The 24,246-nt window shown below is 37.7% G+C and overlaps 1 protein-coding gene across 3 annotated transcripts in view; it reads left to right on the top strand.

Moving 5' to 3' along the window:
• The first annotated feature begins 2,704 nt into the window (after nucleotides 1-2,704).
• Nucleotides 2,705-24,246, top strand: part of LOC102733926 (kelch-like protein 7) — a 31,703-nt gene continuing 10,161 nt past the window's right edge. The window contains exons 1-6 of one of the 3 annotated variants that reach the window (XM_081800411.1): nucleotides 2,705-3,636; nucleotides 8,367-8,469; nucleotides 9,605-9,698; nucleotides 9,973-10,097; nucleotides 13,909-14,084; nucleotides 17,007-17,181. In XM_081800411.1, coding sequence (XP_081656537.1) covers nucleotides 8,391-8,469; nucleotides 9,605-9,698; nucleotides 9,973-10,097; nucleotides 13,909-14,084; nucleotides 17,007-17,181 — 649 coding nt within the window. In that variant the 5' untranslated portion in view covers nucleotides 2,705-3,636; nucleotides 8,367-8,390. The remainder of the gene's footprint in view (nucleotides 3,637-8,366; nucleotides 8,470-9,604; nucleotides 9,699-9,972; nucleotides 10,098-13,908; nucleotides 14,085-17,006; nucleotides 17,182-24,246) is intronic. The other 2 variants (XM_081800412.1, XM_081800413.1) reach the window with 2 other exon arrangements.

Here is a 24,246-nt window from a genome sequence, read left to right as displayed (position 1 = left end):
AAAAAAATAAATAAATAAATAATGGATTCTGCTGCTTAAAAAGTTTGAAAACCACTGTTATAAGGCTTTTCCCTGAAAGGAGGAGAATGAATACACACACACACACACACACTTATATATGTGTGTAAGTTTGTCTCTGTATGTGGTGTGGGGAACAGAGGGTAAAGGGGCTGGGAAAACATGTCTGACCTTCACCTCACCCAAAGGAAAGGAAATGAGGTATATTGAGCTCATCTCTCTCTCCTACAAGTTTTGCCCAATGAGAGAGAAGTTGTAATCTAATGAAGCTAGAAGTTAAGACTCTGCTGTTTTATTAATGGTGTGATTATTCTTTTGAGATTCACATCTACTTAAGATCTCCATCAGCTAAGGAGAATAGGTAAGGTATGTCTTATGGTGGACTCTATAAGCTGGATTTGGGCCCCGCCGTCTTTTATTCCCCACTACAGGACATATGAATATGCAAATTCCAAAATTTAGATTATTGGGGTATACGGGTGTGAGTAGATGGGGATTACCAGGTACTCACAGATTTATCAATAGTGTGTTTTTTTAATATATATAATTTTTAAAAGATTTTCTTTATTTGAGAGAGAGAGTACATACACATGAGCCCAGGGAAGGGGCTGAGGGAGAAGCAGGCTCCCTGCTGAGCCCCAGGGATCATGACCTGAGCTGAAGGCAGATGCTTAACCAACGGAGCCACTCAGGCGCCCCAGTAGTGTGTTTTATTATGTCTCGCTTGGCTATTAATCTTTATGTAAACTCCCTGATGAGAATCTCAGAGGGCTGAATAGTAGGCCAGGAACCAAAGCCCTATCCCAACTCCCAACAGACACTAACTGGACCGAGTAAATAAGAATTTATTTCCAAGTTTGTTTGTTTTTTTTAAGGTTTTCTGTTTGGTTTTTGTTGTTGTTGTTTTACCTGCACAGGGAGCATTTTGTTCTATCTTAAAGGCATCCTCTACAATAACTGTTCTTCTGTGTATCCTCTGTAGACCCACTTAGAAAGGTTATTTAATTTTTTTACTCCAGAAAGCTTTTAAATGGGTAATCTATTAACTCCAGACTGGAAATTCACTTCTATTTCCCATCTCAAATTTTTCTCGACCAAAATTTCATTCTTAGCTCTCCAGATTATCTGCAGTGAACAACCAAATAACAGCTTAAAACACTCCATCTAATTCCGTACTAGCAATGTAAAATCCGCTAAATTTGACTCTTATGAACCCCTTCATTGTTAAATTCCCACATCTGTGATCTTCCTGTGAGTTAAAATTAAAGGCCGTTCCAAATATGTGCTCTCCCTGGTTTCTTACACTGCTCAGTCTCAGCCAGAAAGCATTTGCTTAAGTGTTTGGGTAGATTCTGGGAAGCTTTCTTCAGCAGCTGCAGCCTGGTCTATCTTCCATTGGAATATAGTTAGTTTAGCAACTCCAAAGGTGAATTTCTCCAATTTCAAGGTAGTTGGTGCCACGTGTTTTCAGAGTGTTGAAGGGCCCTAGCACCTTAGCACAGCATCATCTCCGCCCCCAGAAACCTGAAAAGATACAAGCAAATCTCCCATCTCTACAATAAATAGTGCAGATGTTGACACCTCACGATAAAGTCCTAACCCACCTTATTGTTCCCAGACTAAAACAACAGAAACTTCAGTTGCTAGGGAACAGAGAATCTTCAAAGAAAACATAAGGATGGCTGGGCTTTTTGCTTGCACAGGTTGCCCGTCTGTGTTGGCGGTCTGTAATTTGCAGACTCTAAACTCAGGTGAGAGGAATCACTTATCAAGAGGATAATAGGACACTTTACCGAATAGGGAAGGAATTTCATCTATGTGTAATAGTGCTTCACTGACAGGATACCTTGCTCTTGGAAAAATTTGCCAGGGGGATTTACCCAGCTGCCAGGTCTTCTAGAGTCTCCCTTTTTTCCCTGTTGTCTGTCCTGCACACTTAAATCTTAATTTTTATTTCTCTTTTGAACCTTATGTTGTTGGCAGTTGAGTTCTGTGTAGTGACGAAGTATTTTGAGAGAAGAATGATCCACATTTGTAGCAGGCAGTCGTGCAGAGCAGTTTGTGGCCTTGCATTCTCTACAGTTCTGATCCAACTAGTTGTTCTGTACCCCATGTCCCCATTATGATCCTATCCTGCTGTGAAATTCCTTGTTTCTACTACTAATCCTATCTCTTGGAGGGGTCTTTTTTCCTTTCCATTTATCTCAGCTGGAGAATGACCTTTGATTCCTCTAAAGCCTGTTGGTCGCATAGGGACCAACATGGCCTTGACAGTGTGCTCCTCAAAACCTTGCCATTCCTCATTATTTGAGTCTTCCAGGCTTTGGAAACTCAGTGGTAGCAGACATACTCCTTTTTGTTACCTGTATGTGTCAAAATAGGCTATGACTCTGTTGTCTGTTTGTTCCTTTCAGGCATCCCCAGCGGAGTTGTTAACCTGTCAAGTTGAATCCTTTTCTTCCTACATAGTATAGAGCGAACACTGTTTAGATAAGAATACCTTTCTTACTTTTCCTTTCCTTTTGATTTTGGGCCCAAATGTTTGTTTTGCTGCTTCTTCCGTTAGTGCCTTTCTTATAGACACCGTCAGTGGAAATGAAGAGGTCCATGTGTTCAGGATTGGTTCAGCTGCTGCCAATCTTCACCACCCTCAGTAAAGTAATTACAGCTATGGACAGGTTCAGCATCTAATTTAGGCTTGGATTATGTCTGGGTTATTTGGCTTCCCTTTAATGTAACCTAGTACTCTCCCTTAGAGTCTTTTTTCCACAGACTTCCCAGATATGTTCTACTATAGTATGTAGAATTCCTGTCTTTCCACCCATATCACATTGCAAATTACATAATGGATGAACTATTTTATTGCTGATCTTCCTTTTCCAAAACTTTCCAAATCTGAATTTAATGTAATCACCTGTTACAACTGTCTCAGTCTTTAAGTATAGTCCTCTAATTACGTGTTTGATTTCTTTAGCTTTAAGAGAGCTCTTAACAAAAATTTCTTCGATCCAGGCTTTTTCTGAGAACTGTTTTAGACTACTGCTGAATTTTACTTTTCTTCTTCCGTATATCTCTTTGGCTTATATCACCTTACTTGAATAAATAACAGCAAAAATAACTTTTTTTTCCCCCTAGCCTCATCTTTTAAAGAGCAGTTATATCAAACTGTATTTCCTCTGCCTTTTAAAGCTGTTTGACCTAACTTGTCATGTTTCCCTTAAGGAAGAAATCTGCTTTTCCTCTGTTAATCTGGGTGTCTAACTTTGTTTTTCTTTTACTTTCCCACTTGCCTTATTGTGATTATGTGTGTTTAAATCCAGTGCTATTTTTCTTGCTTTTCTGAGCAAATAAGATTCCTAAGGCCTTCTTAATTTTTCTCTTAGCTTTTGAGTTTATTATGGCTTTGTTGAGGCTTTTCTAGTATCTCAATCCAAGAAGATGATTTACCCCCATATAATAAGGGCTTCATTTCCCTTTATCTTTTCAGTGATTTAAATCCACCACCCAACTATAGTTGAATCTACAGTCTACTCAGGGATTTATACCCAGGGCCAACTTGAAATCACGCTGGGCGGGACTGATTGCAGAACCTTGTTGACAAGCTACATAAATCCGAAGGTTAGTCATTCCTCAGTCCTCTTCTTGGGATACGATGAAGGATAGAATTTGGGAATAGAATTAGCTGATTGCATGCCTTAGTAATACCAGCACATATTGTTAAAAGTTAGAGCCTCGCACAGTGCTGTGGAGCTTACGTGGAGCCTACTGCCTTTTGCAGTCCTACCTGGCAAACACGTAAAGAGAGCAGAAGGTCATTCTGCCAACACTTGCCTGAAATTCTTGCCTGTTTTTTGTTTTTTTTTAAAGATTTTATTTATTTATTTGAGAGAGAGAGCATGAGAGGGAAGAGGGTCAGAGGGAGAAGCAGACTCCCCGCTGAGCAGGGAGCCCGATGCGGGACTCGATCCAGGGACTCCAGGATCATGACCTGAGCCGAAGGCAGTCGCTTAACCAACTGAGCCACCCAGGCGCCCTCTTGCCTGTTTTGAAGTGAAATCTTTCCTAACCAAAGGACTGTTCCTGCAGAAGTTCGTAATAATTATAGGCACTAAAGCATCACCTAAGTTTCTGTCTGCAGTGCATTGAATGTCTCTGCATACGGATTTCAGCAGCTCTCTTCCACTCTTGGTTCCCAACATTTGAGATGAGTTATGTTCCATTTTGGGGCAGACTTATAGAAGAAAGTGAACCAGAAGGCCTGGCAATGTGTGGTCAGTGACCTCTACTTTATTCTTGCTCATCCTATAGAACCTCTTCCACAAGTGACAGGGGAGAAAAGGACTGAACCTTCCTTCCCAGTACTTAACTTGCCCCATAGAAGAAACACTATGGTATGAAAGAGAAATCTAATGTTTCCCCTCAATGGGGAATTAGTTATACTAATACTATTTTTTCAGTTATCCATTCTCTCATCACATTTTTTAAATTAATAGACTTTGCTTTTTAAAGTAGTTTTAGGTTTACCAAAAAATTGAACAGAAAGTACAGAGTTTCCATTTTCCCTCTCCCCCTCCCAGTTTCCCCTACATTAACATCTTGCTAACACAAGTATGATACATTTGTTAAAATTGATGAGCCAATATTGTTACATTGTTATTAACCATAGTTTACATTAGGGTTTATTCTCTGTGTTGTACATTCTGTGGATGTTGACAGATGTATACTATACATGTATCCTGTTACAGTATCATAGGAAATAGTTTCACTGCCCTAAACATTGAGGGTACTCCAGCTTCTTACCACATTTTTGAAATAGTATCTTTATCTATATTAAATTCCTATTTAATGTAGATCCCTCACATTTCTTAAGTTTATTTCTCAACATTTAATTATTTTGTTGCTGCTATGCGAGGTTGTTGGTTTTTTTATTTTTTCCTCATTTGTGTTTCTTTGTGGCTTACTGCTCACATATAGGTTAGCTAATTGCTTTTTCATATTCATCTTATTTCTGTCTAGCCATCTTACTGACTTTTTATTTAGTTCTGTAAGTATTAAGTTTATTTATTTTCTTACTGATTTTGTTACCTAAAAACCCAAGTCAGCTGCTCATTGCTCAAAAAGCCAGTACTTAAGAGACGAATTTTGATTGGAAAGGAATATGAGCTTTATTCAGGAGGCGGGCCACCTGGGAAGAAGGCAGACTTTTGTTTAAAAACCAACTCTAAGGTTTTTGCCTGGCCCAAAGATTTTTAAAGGAACTTTAGGGCAGTTAATCAGTAAAGGGGAGCACAGTGGTCTATAACACTTCTTGATTGCGTGCAGACTCAATGGTACCAGCTACAGACATTATAGCCGTGCTTGAAAGTTGTGTATTGGTGCCCCGGGCTGGGGGGGGAGGTTGTGCGAGAGAGTTTGGTTCCCATACAAAGAAAGGCTTAGTTAATCAGGAGGGCTAAAGATGCTTGCTAAACTTAGAGACTGGTAAGTTGGCCAAAGGGGCCGAGGCAGAGGCAATTTTCAATTTGGCTAAAATTTTCAGATTTCAGATTATTCAATAATTGAATAATAGTAGTGACAGCGTTATGTGTCTCTTCTCAAACTTAAATGAGAAGGCTTCTTTTGTGTCACTATTAAATGTGATGTTTGCTTTTGAGTCAAAACACCTTCAGCATACAGATACATCATTTTCTTTATGAAAGAGTATAAAAGGAAATGAATTTTTAATTTTGCCATCTATTGAAGTTTTTCTCTTTTAACCTGTGAATATGCTGATTATATTAAAGAATTATTGTTCTTGAAGCCTCCTTGCATTCCTAGAACAATATTTGAGTAATAACCCTGCTGAATTCACTTTGCAAATATTTGACAGATCTGTAAGTAAGTCCCTAAAAGAAGAAAAAAGTGCAAAAGTGCAAAGAAAATGTGACTAAAATACCACCTGGTAGTTAAAAAAGAAGACAGCAAGGAAGCATAATAAATTGTGTAAAAGAAGATGGCCTATGGAGGAGGAAACATAAGTTATCAATAATAAATATGAAGGATCTAAATCCTACTAAAAGTAATTTTAGATGGTGAGATTTTCAGATTAAGTCACACAAATCTATGGAATATCTAAGAGACTAAAAATTCAAAAGCTGAAAATAATAAATATAAAGATATAACAAATATGGGGGGATATAAACAGAAGTTGCCAGGGTTTTTTTTTTCTTGTTTTACCCAGTAAACCTGTATTGTTCAGAAGGTAGTTTTGTTTAAGTTTCTCTTCAATTCACATAGGACTTGTTACCTTTCATATTCTCCAGTGTAACCCAGATCTCTCTCTCTTCCCATTTTCTATCTGCAGATACACTCTTCCTGAGCAGAGCCTCTCTCTTTAAGTCAGTCCCATCTCCTGTTGAAACCTGTTAAGCTAGTGTAGTACAGTCACATGTACCATTTGGATACAAAAGGTTCCTCCCATTCCTTCCATAACATTAATATCCAGCTGGAGATTATTCTTAGAGAAGACTAAATTGCTGTGCAGAGATCTGTCTGATTTCTTTAACTTCCTAAAGTGCCTATAAATTCATGGCATTAAAAATCCCTATTGCTGAGTGTATATTTTGGAAAGGTTTTTCGCTGCATTTCAGTACAGTTGTACATCTTCTGGAACTTTCTGTCAGCAGCCATAGAACCCCTCCCTTATCTGACTTGCTTGTTCTTCTGTCCGAATTCTTTTTCTTCCTCCCTTCCTTCTTTCTGCCTTTTTCTTTCTTTCTCTGGAGCAACTAGATCAGCTTCTTTTGGTGGTAACCAAATAGTTGACCTGGTTTTGCTACCTGGTATTTTTGGTATGGTATGTGGCAAAATCACCTAAGAACTATGCCTACTCTGTACCTCCCCCACCAAATCAAAGGAAATAAAAATTTAAAAATTCAAGACACTATTGGGATAACAATGGCTTTAACTATAAGTAATCTGCATGTAATTCTAAGCAGTAGTCCATAGGCCTTACCAAAAAAATCTTCACATGGCTGTTAAAATGAAATTTTGTTCATCTTTTAGCCCACTATAAAATAAAAATAAAGCCCATTTCCTTTCTTGTACTGAGCAGTACCATCTCACTTGGATTTTTATTCGTGGAGTAATAAAGTAGAATATAGTGACTTACCTATCCAAAATTGTATTAGTAGTTTTATTTTTTTAAGGATTTTATTTATTTATTTGAGAGAGGGAGTGAGAGCACAAGCAGGAGGGAGGGGGAGAGGGAGAAGCAGACTCCCTGCTGAGCAGAGAGCCCAACAGGGGACTCAATCCCAGGACCCTGAGATCATGACCTGAGCCAAAGGCAGATGCTTAACTGACTGAGCCACCCAGGTGCCCTGTATTAATAGTTTTAGTAAATACTTAAAATTTACAAAATGCCATATCGTCTGAGCTACTAAGCCAATATTTAGATTTGTGATAGATTTTTTTTACTCTGAAACTATTATTTGCCTCATATTCCCAGTGCTAAAAGAGTGCCTAACATACCACAAGCTGCAGATTTTCTCTGAGACTAACCTGTACATTATATCTTTAACTTCATTAAGAAATTGAAATTCTGTTTGACAAAAAAGGTATTCTTTCTCCTTGAAATTCATCTTTAAGCGTTCCAGTAAACCTTAAATTTTTTCATTAATATTTCATTTCGTCAGCATTGTAAGTATTTAACTCTGCCTTCTTTTAGGAACCTAGGGTGACACCATTTTGGCCTTGGTCAGAAATCACAATTTAAAAGTGATTGCTATCCAGCTCCTATCAGACATACATTTGAGAGAAGTGTTACTAAGGAAAGAGTGCTGAATAGTCATTTGGTTTGTCCACTCTATTCTGAATTGTTTTTGTTTCAAGTTAGATCTGTGTAAGCTACTTTCTTGGGAAATACAGTGTGCACTTTGGAACTTATCAAGAATAGATAATTTTTTAAAAACCCAGATTGCTATGTTTGAAAAACCATCAAGGACATTGCTCTTATTTCATTTAATGTTCCCATAAAATCTCACCATGAGAAATACCTTGAATTTGTGTCAGAAAAAAAATTGGTTTCCCTAAAGGATAAGTAGACTACTTTTCTGATTATAAAGATCTTTTCTTTTTTCCCCTGTTTTTACTGCTGGGAAGCTCAGTACCACATTTTGATACAGCAAATCATGATAGCAACTCTATAAGTCCTTTCTAAATGTGTCTGATGAACAAATTCTGTGCTGGACAAAGACTGGATTTGAATAGAAAATAGAGATAAAGCATTTGTCAAGGACCGGTTTTGTATGTTTGCTAAGCCGGACCAGTGAGCCCCTTTTAATTTCATTTATTTCTCTCTTGACTAGAAAACACTGTGTGATGTGATCCTTATGGTCCAGGAAAGAAAGATACCTGCTCATCGAGTTGTCCTTGCAGCAGCCAGTCATTTTTTTAACTTAATGTTCACAAGTAAGTATCTTAAAGTAAAACATAATATTTTTTCCGTGAGAATGAGGTAGAGTCTAAATGAAAATATCTTCCTAGTTTTTAAAGCACTTAAGAAATTAAGGCCATAAAACAATGAAGAGATTGAAAAGTGGTTATGATGAGGATTGAGCAAAAGAAAAATGTCCTTTCATTAGCCGTACAGGCCCAAGACTTTTATGGATGAAGATACAGTTTCTACTTGAATGCCCAATTTTCTTCTTAACCTTAGATGGAAAGGCAAAGAAGAAAATAAATGTTAGGATAATTTATCTAGCAAGTTAAACTAAATAAAAATGAAATATGAAATATAGCATATCATACTAGAAAAAACTCAGATTTAGAGTTGAGAACTGGGTCCAAGTCCTGGTTCCTTTGCTTAGTACTGTTTTATGAGCTTGATCAGGTTATGTAATACATCTGCCTCAAGCTTTCTCTTTGGTGCTCTGGCTACCTATGAGGTTTTTGGTAAGGAATGAGCTTTGCTAGCTATAACTTACTGTATATATAATTGTCATTATTCTTGTAGATGTTTGCCAGCTACATCAGATGTAGTTTTGCTCATAGCAATTTAGAAGAGTGCTACCAAATTATTTTAGGACTTGGGGAAATACTGAATCTATTTTTATGTATATGTTTACTTGGCCTTTTTTTATTTATTTATTTATTTTTTTTTTTTTTAAAGATTTTATTTATTTGAGAGAGAGAGTGAATGAGAGACAGAGAGCATGAGAGGGAGGAGGGTCAGAGGGAGAAGCAGACTCCCTGCCGAGCAGGGAGCCCGATGCGGGACTCGATCCTGGGACTCCAGGATCATGACCTGAGCCGAAGGCAGTCGCTTAACCAACTGAGCCACCCAGGCGCCCTGGCCTTTTTTTTTTTTTTAAAGAAATTTACTAATTAACTAATTTCTTAGCTTATTTTAATTTAAGACACATCTCAAGTATGGAGAAATAATTTGCATTTATTATAGGAATATTGGGCTTTCTGGGTATTTTTTTTCCACAGAGATCTCTGTCCTGTTATTCTTTTCCATATTTAACATGGCCTGGAATGATCTGGTCCTCAGTTAAACTGGTAATAGTACTCATGCCATTTATATTTCTGCTCTTCATTTTAGCTAACATGCTTGAATCAAAGTCCTTTGAAGTTGAACTCAAAGATGCTGAACCTGACATTATCGAACAACTTGTGGAATTTGCTTATACTGCTAGGTAAGTTAAGGAGGATCATTTCTGTTGTAGAGAAGAAAGGTTGGGATCTACCATGGCAGAGTATTGTGGTGACAAATTGATGTCCTCCGAATTCTTCAACATGAAAAACTACAAGGATGGGGAAGTTTGAGGAACCTACACCATACTGATGCAAGGACTGAAAAGTTTTAATTTTCTGTCTAATTTCAGGGGCTAGTAGGATACATTTTACAATAGCATTATTTAAATAATAAAAAATTGTAGGAAATTAATATTCACTTTAACTTCTTTGCAGAATTTCTGTGAATAGCAACAATGTTCAGTCTTTGTTAGATGCAGCAAACCAGTACCAGATTGAACCTGTGAAGAAAATGTGTGTTGATTTTTTGAAAGAACAAGTTGATGCTTCAAATTGTCTTGGTAAGAAATCAGATTCGTAACTTAAAATAAAAACAAAAACAAACTTTAATGTGTATTTTAATTTTAAAAAGTATGGTTATAAGTATCCTCATTTAATTTTAAAGACATTGTCCACTAGAAAATACACTTAAAATGCATTTTAAGAGACACTTAGGGAGGTGCCTATTAACCTGCACAGCAAGAAGCCCATTAAATACTGTATTAACATTTTCTAAAATATAAAATAACTTTAATGAGTTTTAATGAATCTGGAATGGAGAGTAAGGATTGCATCTGGTGGTGGTGTGATATATAATATCATAAGTATGAATGTTCACCATTGAAGCACTTAAGATTGCTGAAGTCTGTCTTGAATGAGAAAACAGGTTGTATATATTGCCTGAGGTCTTATAGTTAGTATATGGAGGTGCTGAGGTTGGAATTAAAATAATCTTGTTCTTAACTTCTACACCATGTTGCCTCTCCACATTGTCAGATATGCTAGCTATTGTATACTAGAAGACTTAAAAATCCTAGACTATAAATTAAGATACTAATTAAGGGACTGCTGTAGGGGGCACCTGGGTGGCTCAGTCAGTTAAGCATCCAACTTCATTTCAGCTCAGGTCATGATCTCGGGGTCTTGAGATCGAGCCCCGTGTTGGGCTCCACACTCAGCACAGAGTCTGCTTGTCCCTCTCCCTCTGTTCCTCTCCCCACTCGTGCAATTCTCTCTTTCTCTCAAGTAAATAAATAAATACATTCTTTAAAAAGACCAGACCATGTACATAAAAAGATTTTAATCTCACCTGTGCAACAGAGACATTCTGGAATGAGTCTGTTTCTCTGGGCCGTAGTTTGGGGCTCCATTCATCAATAAGATTAATGTTCCTGAGATTTTACTTATTTCTCCTTACATAAATATTCTCACAAAATTTATTGTAAAAAGGGAATTCAGAGGTTTTTGGAAGATGATGACTTAAGTATTTTTCCCTAACTCCCTACTGCTCTAAATTTCCAACCAGGTGATTCAACTAAAAACCAGCCAGAGTAGGGAGTGGATATGGTGGTACAAAGCATACTGTGGAACCTGGAGCAAGTTTGTGCTAACCACATCTTAGGCTTTGGGCTTCTGAGGAGACCGTTTAGGAGTTTTACTTCTGGATGCCTTCTGTCATCATTGTTTTCAAAGCTGAGAGGAAGGACAGCATAGCAGCCTAGAAGGGAGCCTGGTTCTCTGGCTAATCCTGGGGCAAATATAGTGGCCCACCCAGTTGAGCCAAGTATACTGTCAGAACCCAAGGGAACTACTTCAGCCTGTTTCTATTTAGCCCTGAGTATGGCTCTCCCTGTGAGCTGATCAGAGAACTCTGTCTTTGTTTTTACCACTTGTCATTCTCTGCTGCCCAGAAGACCCCAACAAGCTGATTTCCATGAATACTAAAGGAACTCATGGCACCTAATGGAATTGGGCAAAGATTGTACTAGATTAAAGTAGTCCCCCCAGTAGTTTGGAGGACAGAATATCAAGCTAAACAGCCAAAATGAATGTTTCCTGTAGACAAATTTAATGTAAGAAGTGGAGAACTTAAAATAGAAAGGATGCATATGAAGGGGTGGGGGGAAGCTGTGATTTTCCATGAAATGCAATTGAATTGAAAAATAGAATGGATATTCCTAAAAATCAAACTAAAGAAGATCAAACAGAGAAAACTGCCTTATGATAACAAAACAGAAATGCAAAGAAATGGAAATCATTAGTGAAAACATAAAAGACATGGAAGGAAGATAAAGGGACACTGATATGAGGTAGGAAGTCCAGAAGGAACAGATAGAGGAAAAGCAGTATCAAAGAAGTAATAAAAGAAAAACTTATTTGAGCTTAAAAAGACTTTACCTTTCACACTAAACTAAGTACCAGACCTGATGAAGTAAGATATTCCTCTCCTAGGGGCACCCAGGTGGCTCAGTCGTTAAGCATCTGCCTTCGGCTCAGGTCATGATCCCAGGGTTCTGGGATAGAGCCCCGCATCAGGCTCCCTGCTCCGTGAGAGGCCTGCTTCTCCCACTCCCCCTGCTTGTGTTCCCTATTTCACTGTGTGTCTCTCTCTGTCAAATAAATAAATAAAATCTTTAAAAAAAAAAAAAGATATGGGTGCCTGGGTGGCTCAGTTGGTTAAGCGACTGCCTTCGGTTCAGGTCATGATCCTGGAGTCCCGGGATCGAGTCCCGCATCGGGCTCCCTGCTCAGCGGGGAGTCTGCTTCTCCCTCTGACCCTCCCCACTCTCATGCTCTCTCTATCTCATTCTCTCTCTCAAATAAATAAATAAAATCTTTAAAAAAAAAAAAAAAGATATTCCTCTCCTCGATGTATCCTAGTGATATTTTTTGCCTCCAAAATCAAGAGAGAACTTCTGTTTGGGGTGTTAAAAATGCTCTGGCACTAGATAGTGGTGACGGTGGTACAACATGGTGAATAAACTAAATGTCACTAATGGTAAGTTTTATGTTGCATGTGTTTTACCATATTTTTAAAAAAAAAATCAATATAAAAAGAATTTATAAGCTTTTAGAGAGAAAGAGTATGGTAGGTTAGCCAGAAATTGGCCACAAATTCTTTCCGTCCCTATATGCATAAGCCTTTATATATGTGACTTTGTAGCTTTCCATCAAGAGGTAGAGAGTCTTTTCCCTGTGTAGTCTAGACTTGGCCATGTAGTATGCTTTAGCCCGTGGGACATTGGCAAATGTGACATGAGCAAAGGCTTAAAAATGATTGTGCATTGGGGCTTGCCCTTCTTTGCTGCTGGGGACTCTTCTGCCATCATGAAAAGATTAGAGACCATTTGGGGCACAGATGAGCTGTACTAGCTGATGTCTGTACCAACCAGCTTACTTGTTACTAGATAAGTAAATGAGGCCAATCTAGACCATCCAGTCCCCAGCTGAGCAACCAGCTAACTACAGAGATTAGCTAAACCAGCCCAGTTCAAAAGAACCACCCACTTGACTCACAGAATTCCAAGAAATAATACATTTTTGTTAGGTTGAGCCACTAAGTTCTGGGGTTGTTTATCCTGCATCAGTAGATAACTGGGGCACCTGGGTGGCTCAGTCAGTTAAGCATCTACCTTCGGCTCAGGTCATGATCTCAGGGTCTTGGGATCAAGCCCTACGTCGGGCTCCCTGCTCAGCTGGAAGTCTCCTTCTCCCTCTTTCTGTCCCTCTCTGATCTCTCTTGCTCTCACTCTCTCTCTCAAATAAATAAAATCTTAAAAAAAATAACTATTATAAAAGTTTACTTAGAAAAGAAAGAGAATCAGAGTGATGTTAATTTATCTGCAACAGGAAGTTAGAAGGTAGTAGCATAAGATATGCAAATGGTGGAGGGAGGAAAAAAAAAAGAATTACATTTTAAAACATCATTCACTGGAGACATTGCAAAGACACAATGTATAATCCACCTAGGGGCGCCTGGGTGGCTCAGTCGTTAAGCGTCTGCCTTTGGCTCAGGTCATGATCCCAGGGTCCTGGGATCGAGCCCCGCATCGGGCTCCCTGCTCGGCGGGAAGCCTGCTTCTCCCTCTCCCACTCCCCCTGCTTGTGTTCCCTCTCTTGCTGTGTCTCTATCAAATAAATAAAAGTATCAAAATCAGCCATACTTAAGTCAGTATGCTATTGGCATAAGAATAAACAAATCAGTAGAACAGAAAAGGATCCGAATTTATGAAATTCATTCAGCCTCATATTTCTGAAGTCATACTTGTCTTCAGTGTATGTTTGGAGTTTTTTGAAGTTATTTTCTATTCATTTATTTTCTTCTGTATTTAGGTATAAGTGTGCTAGCAGAGTGTCTGGATTGTCCTGAATTGAAAGCAACTGCAGATGACTTCATTCATCAGCACTTTACTGAAGTTTACAAAACTGATGAATTTCTGCAACTTGATGTCAAGCGAGTTACACATCTCCTCAACCAGGACACACTGACTGTGAGAGCAGAGGATCAGGTGACTAAATTGTCTTCTCACGTTTTATCCTTTTTTATTTCTTATGTTTCATGTTTGGATACATGACAAGGAAAAGAATCCTATTAGGAGAGAATCTGTTCTTTACATTAAACAGAGTATTCCAAAATCTGTTTCATAGGAAAAGTAAATCTTGGGTGCTTATAAGGGCTTTCTATTTGAGAGAGAGGCCATTTGGTAGAAATAAAGCTATTGGATACCATGGTAGGAAGAACAATGCTTCCCCTCCAAAGATGTCCACATCCTAATCCCCAGAACCAATGAGTATGTTACCTTACATGGTGGCAAGTGGGACTTTGCAGATGTGGTTAAGTTGAAGATCTTTGAGGTCTTTAACCTCAGGTGGGCCCAATGTAATCACGAGGGTCCTTAAATGTGGAAGAGGGAGGCAGAAGAGTCAGTGTCAGAGTGATGCAATGTAAGAAAGACTTGGCCAGTGATTGCTGGCTTTGAAGATGGAGGAAGAGGCCACAAGCCAAGGAATGCAGGCAGCTGTTAGATTCTGGAAAAGGCAAGGAAATGCTTTCTCCTCTAGAGCCTTCAGGCAGCCCTGCTGACACATTGATTTTAACCCAGTGTGACCCATTTTGGACTCAACCTCCAGAACTGTCAAATAAACTGTCAGAGGTGTAAGCTGGGTGCAGGCATTTGGGAGCTAGATGGACTAACAGTAACACTTTGATATGCAGACATTCAGTTAATCCCTCTTTTCAGTCCTACACCTTTTTCTGTATTTGAAGCCAGTAAATTTGTGATAATTGGATACATCAGCAATAGAAAACTAATAGAGATACTGTAAGATCATATGCTTTGAGTTACTTTTGTTCTAAAGATAAAAGATTTGCACTGAGCCATTTTTTGTCTGGTCTTCTTAATGGCCCAAGGTCATGAGTTATATTAGTCTGCAAGTTGACAACTTGGACCTGGAAGACCTGACTAGGTAAAAACAAAAAACAAACAAAAATCCTCAGTTCTGAGACCAAAATTAACTGACTTATATGCATTATGGAAAGGGAATTTAAAAGTAACTTTAGTCTGAAGAAAACCTGGCAAACAGTACCTACAGATCATCAAACCTGATGAGTACTACTTATAGGTTAATATTTTGAATGATAAGTCATGTTGATATCATGCACCCTTAATATAATGTAAGGAGAATGGCATGGCAACTCTGTGGTCTTCCTCCTAAAAAACTGTAATCCTGGTCTAATCATGAGAAAAACATCAGACAAACCCAAATTGAAGGACATTTTACAGAATACCTGACCAGCACTCAAAACTGTCAAAGTGATCAGAAACAAGGAAAGTCTGGGAAACTGTCATAGTCTAGAAGATCCTAAGGTGACATAATGGGTAAATGTGATGTGGTATCTTTTATGGGATTATGGGACAGAGAAAAAAATTAGACAAAAAAACTAATGTTTTAGAAGTATGGACTTTAGGGGCGCCTGGGTGGCTCAGTCGTTAAGCGTCTGCCTTCGGCTCAGGTCATGATCCCAGGGTCCTGGGATGGAGTCCCACATCGGGCTCCCTGCTCAGCGGGGAGCCTGCTTCTCCCTCTCCCACTCCCCCTGCTTGTGTTCCTGCTCTCACTATCTCTCTCTCTCTGTCAAATAAATAAATAAATAAATAAATAAAATCTTTACAAAAAAAAAAAAAGTATGGACTTTAGTTAATAATTGATTCATTAGTTGTGATAAGAGTGTCATGCTAATGTAACATTTTAACAACTGGGTGCAGGGTATATGAGGACTCTGCACTATCTTTGCAACTTTTCTGTAAATCTAAAACTTTTCCAAAATTAAAAGTTTATTTTTAAAAAAATAGGCCAGTTCCCATAAAAAATTAATTCATATGGAGATCAGAACTTAGGCCATATTAACACCAACCCCAAATTAACCAATTTAAGTAGCTCAAACATGTATGTGGTAGATGTGTATGTTTATGAAATAATAGGTGTGTTTTCAGTGTGTCTAAACTCATGATTTGTGGGGCACTTGGCTGGTTCATGGGACTCTTGATCTCAGGGCTATGAGCTCAAGCTTCACGTTGGGCGTGGAGCCTACTTTATTTTTTTTGAAAAGATTTATTTATTTATTTGAGAGCACGAGCAGGAAGAGCAGAGGGAGAGAATCTCAAGCAGACTGCACGAAACGCAGAGCCAACTCAGGGCTTTATCTCACAACCAAGAGTCATATGCTTAACTGACGGTGCCACTCAGGGGCCCCTGGGCATGCAGCCTACTTTAAAAAAAAAAAAAAACCCTAATAATTTATAAATCAAATTGTGTTGATAAACTTGGACTTGTTTGGTAAAGATAAATGAGTGCTACAGTACTACTTTGAAAACAATTCTTATATAAATATCCTTTAATGTATTTTTTTAAATATAGAATTTTTATATCATAAAGTTTCTGGAATAAGTCTATCAATTCATAATTCAGGAATATCGTATTGAAATAAAATCATAGATGACCTTCATATCTCTTGGGATGGAAGCCCCCTGAGGAAATTAGCCTGTTTTCCTGGTACCGAGTGAACATGTATTAAAACTATCATTGACCAGTAGATTTCTTTCAGTAGAAATGTACATCATAGCTCCTTCTGAAAAGAAGTTATATTTTGTTTCAAAAAATCATAAATTCAGTATCCTTCCTGTGATTACATTATATAGTAGTAATTAGTTCTAAAAATATTTCTCTACAAGAATCATTAGAGCAGTGGGTAAACTGTTGTGAAGTACTGGCAAGTGTTTGGGAATGAAAGAAAATAGCTGAATAAAATATTGGGAATAAGTGGTTGTGTCTTCATGAGATCCTCCCCCAACCTTCAACATGAGAGTAAATAGGTAATTGGAAATGTTGCTGCCTTCTAAGAACTTTACTATGCTGTTTTCCCCCCTTAGGTTTATGATGCTGCTGTCAGATGGTTGAAATACGATGAACCTAATCGCCAGCCATTTATGGTTGATATCCTTGCTAAAGTCAGGTTTCCTCTTATATCAAAGAATTTCTTAAGTAAAACGGTACAAGCTGAACCACTTATTCAAGACAATCCTGAATGCCTTAAGATGGTGATAAGTAAGTTGCCTTGCTGTCCATTTATAACCTGATCCTGTAGCCAGTTTCTCTTGAGCTTAAACCCTTTAGAACGGATCAGACTCCGCACCAGGGAGAAACATTCAAGACTTAGCTCTTTTAGATAATTAATCCACTGGGGTTGTCAGCTGTCTACTTGGAGAAGACTTAGCCCCAGCCCTTACTTTATAGGGACACGTGTGGTAGAGGGTAAAAATTACTTATGCCTTGTTTTCTTTTGTGTGTGATAGCTTTCTTGCACTTCGTTTCTGGTGTTTCCTTTTTTATTTTATTCAACCAAATAGTGTACTGTGATCATTTTTTTTTTTTTTGGCCTGGAACTAATAGCTGCCATATTTTTTCATTTACTTAGTTTTTCTTGACTTGCAGGCTACGTCCCAACCCCTCTGGAAAATGCTCCTTAATAAAATTGTACAATTAGACAATCTGTTGCTTTTCTTTTATTTCCTGGAAACATCCTTCATAGAGCCTTCCTTCTACATATTCCTATATGGACTGTTTGCACTCTGATGCTAAGGCACACTTGTCTTGGACTTCCCTTCTCTGCCATCCTGGGATGTCCTTTCACTCCTCTCCTAAGTTAGACCCACTGTCTCCTGGAACCCAGGTCTTCCCTTTTCATAATTCTCTCTATTGAATGGAATGTATCCCCTGAAAGGTTCCTGAGAAAGTGTATATGATAGTAAATATTTGGAGACTGATGAATCTCATATCTTTATTTTATCATAAAACATTGAAGGATTCTTAAACGGGGTATAGAATTATGTTGAAAATCATTTTCAGTTAGAATTTTGAAGGCATTGCTCCATTATTAACTAGCTTCCGGTGTTATTTTTGAGAAATATGATGTCGGTCTGATCCTTTTATTTTTTATTCCTCTTTGTAAGCATTTAAAATCTTTGGGGGTGCTCCTGGATGGCTCAGTCGGTTAAGTGTCTGACTCTTGGTTTTGGCCCAGGTAAGTGTCTGACTCTTGATTTCAGCTCAGGTCATGATCTCCGGCTCTGATCTGAGATCAAGCCTGGCCCCAGGCTCTGCACTCAGCCGGGAGTCTGCTTGAAGATCATCTCCCTCTGCCCCTCCCCCACTTGTGTGTGCACATGCATGCGCACACGCGCGCTCCCTCTCAAATAAATAAATATTTATTTAAGATTTTATTTATTTGAGAGAGAGAGCACAAAACGGGGGAGGGTCAGAGGGCAGAAGCAGACTCCCTGCTGAGCAGGGAGCCCAATGCGGGGCTCCATTGTGGGACTCCAGGATCATGATCTGAGCCTAAGGCAGTCGCTTAACCAACTGAGCCACCCAGGCACCCGCAAATAAATAAATCTTTAAAAAAATAAAATCTTTTTTCATATCCCTGATGTTCTGGAAGTTCACAATAATGTAACTTGGTGTGCCTCTTTCTTTTTTTTTTGAAGTTATGTTGGGCATTTTCTATCTTTTCAACGGATTTCTTCGTTCTCTATTATTGGTATTGTGATTCTTCAGCAGTTGAGTCTCTAATCTTTTCTTGTCTCTCTTGTTATCCATCTTTCCCTCTTTGTTCTATCTTCTGGGAGATAGCCTTAATTTTTCTATCAACACTTATTTCAGCTCTTTTTAATTTCTGTGAGCTTTTATTTATTCTCTAATTTCTTATTTCATGGCTATAATATCTTATTCTGAAGTAGCATTGTAGTGCCTTTCATGCTTTCTTGTCTGTATTGTCTATATTACCTTTGAATTTTTTCTCTTTTTGTTGTTATTGGAAGCTTTTCTTAAATGTTTGGTGTCATCTGTGAGTTATATTTATAAGACTTAAGTTATTATAAAACCAGTAGATAAGGCTGTATATGTGAATGGGCTTCTCACCTCTTGGGCTGAACTGTAGGGTAATCAGTGTAACACAGTTTTTTAATTGAGGAGCCCTCAAATGTCAGTATCTGTAGATATTTTCTCAGATAGCTGGGTACAGACATTTGAAACCTGGGTAGGGAATATTTTGATCCTGTAAACCTTCATTTAATCCTTGTCTTCAGGCTCATATCCTTCTCTGTGTTATTCCTTGAGACTAGAATATCTCCAAAGACCAGTCCTCATATATCCTACAGTGGAGAAGGCATGGCAGGTTACCTGACTGTGTAGGAGACCTGGCAGTTCAAATGTTGTTGGTTCAGAATTTTACAGTTCTCTTGTTTTCATCGCCACCCCACTTTCTGGGATACTTCCTGTCTCCAATTATGACTCTTTCCAGTGTTCTGCAGGATAATTTGGCTTGCTTCTCATTGGCCTCTTCTTCCACATCCATTTTGGTTTAGCATTCTATCTGCTACCTGTCTTCATTAACTGAGTTTTAGGGTTTCATATCTTCTATTATCAAAGGTAGAGTTTGTGTTTGTTTCTTGCTTCCTTGTTGTCTGGGATGGCTTTTAAGAGAAGAGGGGGGAAAAAAGGTCTTAAAATGGCACATTCAATCTCAAGTTCTTTTATATTGTTAAATCTGAATCTGGCTCTAGGGTGTAGTTGGAAATATCTTCCTTATTCCAAGATGATTTTTTTTTAATTTTATAAATTCTTCTCATGCACTTAATAGATTTCTTCTTTTCTCCTTTTTTTTTTTTAATTTTAAACCTTATACCCAACTGAAATTTATTTGAATAAATAAGAATCTAGGGGTTTTTTTCCTGTAAAAGTGGCAAGATGGCCCAGTATCATTATTGAATAATTCATCTTTTCCCACTGATTTGAAACATCATAAACTAAATTCCCACTTATTTATACATACACAAAAATCAGTTTCTCTTCCATTTCATTCTAGTACCTTTTAATTATTGTTACCTCGTTTAAATTCTATATTCTGGACAATTTATAATTTTCTTTTTATAACTTCTACACTTAAACATTTTTTTTTTAGATATCTTTGTTGTTGCTATTATGAATTGTATCTTTTTTTTGTATTAGTCATTACTGATCCCTTTTAAAACTTTTTCAGTTGATTTCTCTTTTTCTAGGGCTTTATTCCTTTATCTGCTAATAATGATAATTTTAGCTTTTCCCCTCTTATTTTATTACATTGCCTTATTACATTAAATGGCTTTTTCATGACAGTGTTCAATTAACTAATAATGGTGAGTAATGACAGCCTTGTCTTTTCCTTACTTTAATGGGAATACCTGTAGTCCTAGTGGTGTGGACTTGGGTTTTGACTGGTTGGCTGTATGTGTGTGGTACATAGGTGGATATGAGTGGAGTGGGTAGGATGTGTCTATAATTAAGAAAGTACTTTGCCTAAATCTTAAACTTGAATAAACACCTATAAAAGTTAATTATTTTTTTCCTGAGTTTGAGGATTTTGGCAAATATTGCTATAGTGTTGTTATTCTAAAATTTGGTATGCATATTTAAGCTGTACAGAAAGGTGTAAAAATAATGCAGATATTCCTGAACTTATGTAGCACCTTGAGAAATCAGTACAGCTGAAGCATCCAGTGTACTCCTCCCAATGACAGCTCCCATTCTTCCACCTGAGAGGAAACAGCCCTGAATATGGTGTTTGATTACCATACAGTTCTTTAAACAGTTACCGTATATGTAAGCAACATCTGGTATTGTTTTGCATGTTTCTAAACTCTACATAAATGGTACACTGTGTGTATTCTTCTGCAACTTGCTTTTAAAAATACTTTGTAATTTCCATTATGTTTTCTCTTGTGACCAGTAAGTTTAGTAGAAGTAAGATTTTAAATCAGCCTTTGGTTATAGATTTTTAACTTAATTGCAGTGTGGTCCAGGAACATCGTGATCAGATACTAGTTCTTTAATAATTATTGAAAGTTGTCAATTTTTGTAAAATTGTCATTTGTGTCTTTTATGACCTAATTTTTTGGTCTAGTTAATTTATCACTTACTGACAAAGTTGTATTATATTCACCCACTATAGTAGATTTCTCAGTTTCTTCTGTAATTCTATTAATTTTTCTTTTATATATTTTGAGGGCTTATCAATATGAGTTTAGAAATGTTATCTTCAGGGGCTCCTGGGTGGCTCAGTCGTTAGGCGTCTGCCTTCAGCTCAGGTCATGATCCCAGGGTCCTGGGATCGAGCCCCGCATCGGGCTCCCTGCTCCACGGGAAGCCTGCTTCTCCCTCTCCCACTCCCCCTGCTTGTGTTCCCTCTCTCGCTGTGTCTCTGTCAAATAAATAAATAAAATCTTTAAAAAAAGAAAAAAATTGTTATCTTCCTAGTGAATGGAACCTTTTATCATCATGTAGTGATCTACTTTTTCCCTAATAATGATTGTTGCCTTTCTGTTTTATTAGCTATTTATATAACTAACCTGCCTTTTTATCTGGTTAGTGTTTTCCTGGCTTATCTTCATCCTTTTCTGTCTTTTCAAACATTTTGTGTCCTTATGTTTTAGTTAGATCTTTTTCAAAACAGCATATAGCTTAATTTTCTTTTTTAAACTCTTTCTGATTATCTTTTAGCAGGTAAATTATATTCCATTTAATTTATTGTAAGTACTACTTATTTGAATTATTTCTGATACCTTATTTTGCACTTTCTGTTCATCTCAATTTTTCTATGCTTCTCTCTTCTCTCCTTTTGGGTTGAGATTTTTTTGCCTACATTTTTTTCCTTCTACTGTTTGAGAACTTTCATACTCTGTGTTATCCTTTCTATTTTAATATATGTGCCTTAGACATTAATATTTCTACCCTCCTCCAGAAGAAAACAAGGATCTTAGGACACTTTATTTATTTTTAAAGATTTTATTTAGTTATTTGACAGAGAGAGAGGCAGTGAGAGAGGGAACATAAGCAGGGGGAGTGGGAGAGGGAGAAGCAGGCTTCCCGCCAAGCATGGAGCCTGATGTGGGACTCGATCCCAGAACCCTGGGATCATGACCTGAGCTGAAGGCAGACGCTTAACGACTGAGCCACCCAGGCGCCCTCTTAGGACACTTCAATTCAATTTATGTATTTACATGTTTAGTTCTGTACTTTAGTTCTCTTTTTTTAACTTTGCAAATGGGACATGATAATTTTTTTATAATTTTTAAAAAATATAGTGAGTGTTTAGATTTATTCATGTTTGCCAGTTTCTTTCCCCACCATTTCTTCTTGTATCTTAGACCTTCCTTCTGAGATAATTTCCCATATTTCTAGAGAACATCTTTTACAGAGTTCATACATTTATAGTCTATTTGTTGTAAATTGTTTTAGTTATCTTGAACTGTCTTTTTTTTTCCCACGCTGTTCTTAAATGAAAGGTTAACTGGGCATGTAATTCTAGATCGAATACTTTGAAGATATTTCATCCTGCCTTCATCATTACTGTTGGTCCTTGCTGTTAGTCTAGTTGTCATTCTTTGTAGACAATCTGAATCTTTCTGTGGCTTTTTACAAGAGCTTTTCTTTACTTTTGATGTTTAACACCAAATGTGTATGGACATTCATTTCTTTGGTTTATCCTTCTTGGTATTTGTTTTGTTTCCTGAATCCAGCGATCTGTGTTTTTCGTCATTTAGAAAATCCTCAGCCATTTTTCTTCAAATAATGCCACTGCTTCAGGAATTCTAATGAGAAATGTTGGCAAGTCTTTCCTTTGTGATTTCTAAACTTTTCATTCATCTTTGTCTCTTTGTGTTGCATTTGGGATAATTGTTGAAATCTATATTACAGTTCACTAATTCTTCTTTCATCTGTCTCTATTTTGATCAATTGTTTAACTTATCCTTTGAGTTTTGAATATTAACTAAATATTTCATTTTTTCAGAGCAACCTGGTCATTTTTGATGGTCTTTGCTCATGTTTTCAGTTCTTTCATTTCTGTAAACATTTTAAATGTAGTTATTTTGTGTTTTGTGTTTGATGATGCCAATATCTGAAGTCTTTAAAGACCAAATGCTGCTATTTGTTGTTTCTTTTGACTTATTCCTGGTGGCTTAATTCCTTATGTGTTTTGTAATTTTGGATTGTGAGTTTATATTTTTTTTATCTTGATTTCCAAGAATATTGGGAGGCCTGGGATATATTACTGTGGGTCTTCCCTGCTCTCCTCAAAAGGAGAATGGTGTTTGTTTTTGCCAGGTGCCCTGGGGCACAAAAAACCAAGACTACTTTGAATCTTTCTTGACTTATGGTTTCCCTAGACTTGCAAGTAGGTAAATTCAAACCTCAAACCTGCACAGGGGCAGGGCCATCATTATAAATTCTTAAAGGAAGGAAACTACCTCACCTGGAGCTGAAATTTCAATAGGCAAATTACTATTTATGTCTTTTGCCATAAGGCAGTTTGGTTTTTTGCCCCCTTTTTTTTTAGCTCATCTTTTCATTAAAGGTATAACAATCCAAGTGATCTGGCTTTAAACAAAGATCTCAGTTCCAACATCTTACTTGTATAAATCCAAGACCTTATCTTCTCTCCCTCATATAGCCAGTAAGATAAATTTCTAGGTTTCCAATATTATCAAAAGCCCTCAGGGTAGCACCATTAGTGCTTGCCATTCTAGAGCTTAGTTTTCTCATTTTTCACCCTCTGATCTTAGCTGTACATTTACTTCGCCACTTTAACCATTTTATTTTGTTTTGTTTTGTTTTAAGTAATCTCTACCCAATAATGTGGGGCTCGAACTCAAAACCCAGGAATCAGGGGGCACCTGGGTGGCTCAGATGGTTAAGCGTCTGCCTTCGGCTCAGGTCATGATCCCAGGGTCCTGGGATCGAGTCCCACATCGGGCTCCCTGCTCTTTGGGAGCCTGCTTCTCCCTCTGCCTCTCTCTCTCTGTCTCTCATGAATAAATAAATAAAATCTTAAAAAAAAAAAAAAAAAAAACAGGAATCAGGAGAGTCGCATACCCTACTGACTGAGCCAGCCAGGTGCCCCTTAACTGTGCATTTAAAAGAATGTGGGGGGTAGTGGCACCTGGGTGGCTCAGTCGGCTAAGTGCCTGCCTTTGACTCAGGTCATGATCCCGGGGTCCTGGGATCGAGCCCCGCATCGGGCTCCCTACTCAGTGGGGAATCTGCTCAAGGATTTTCTTTCTCAGATCTCTCTCTCTC

This window comes from Leptonychotes weddellii, chromosome 12 (genome assembly GCF_054177405.1).
Source record: "Leptonychotes weddellii isolate Sample4059 chromosome 12, ASM5417740v2, whole genome shotgun sequence".
In the NCBI taxonomy this organism is placed as follows: Eukaryota; Metazoa; Chordata; class Mammalia; order Carnivora; family Phocidae; genus Leptonychotes; species Leptonychotes weddellii.
The sequence above is the reverse complement of the archived record's forward strand: the minus strand, read 5'-3'. Positions and strand labels throughout refer to the sequence as shown.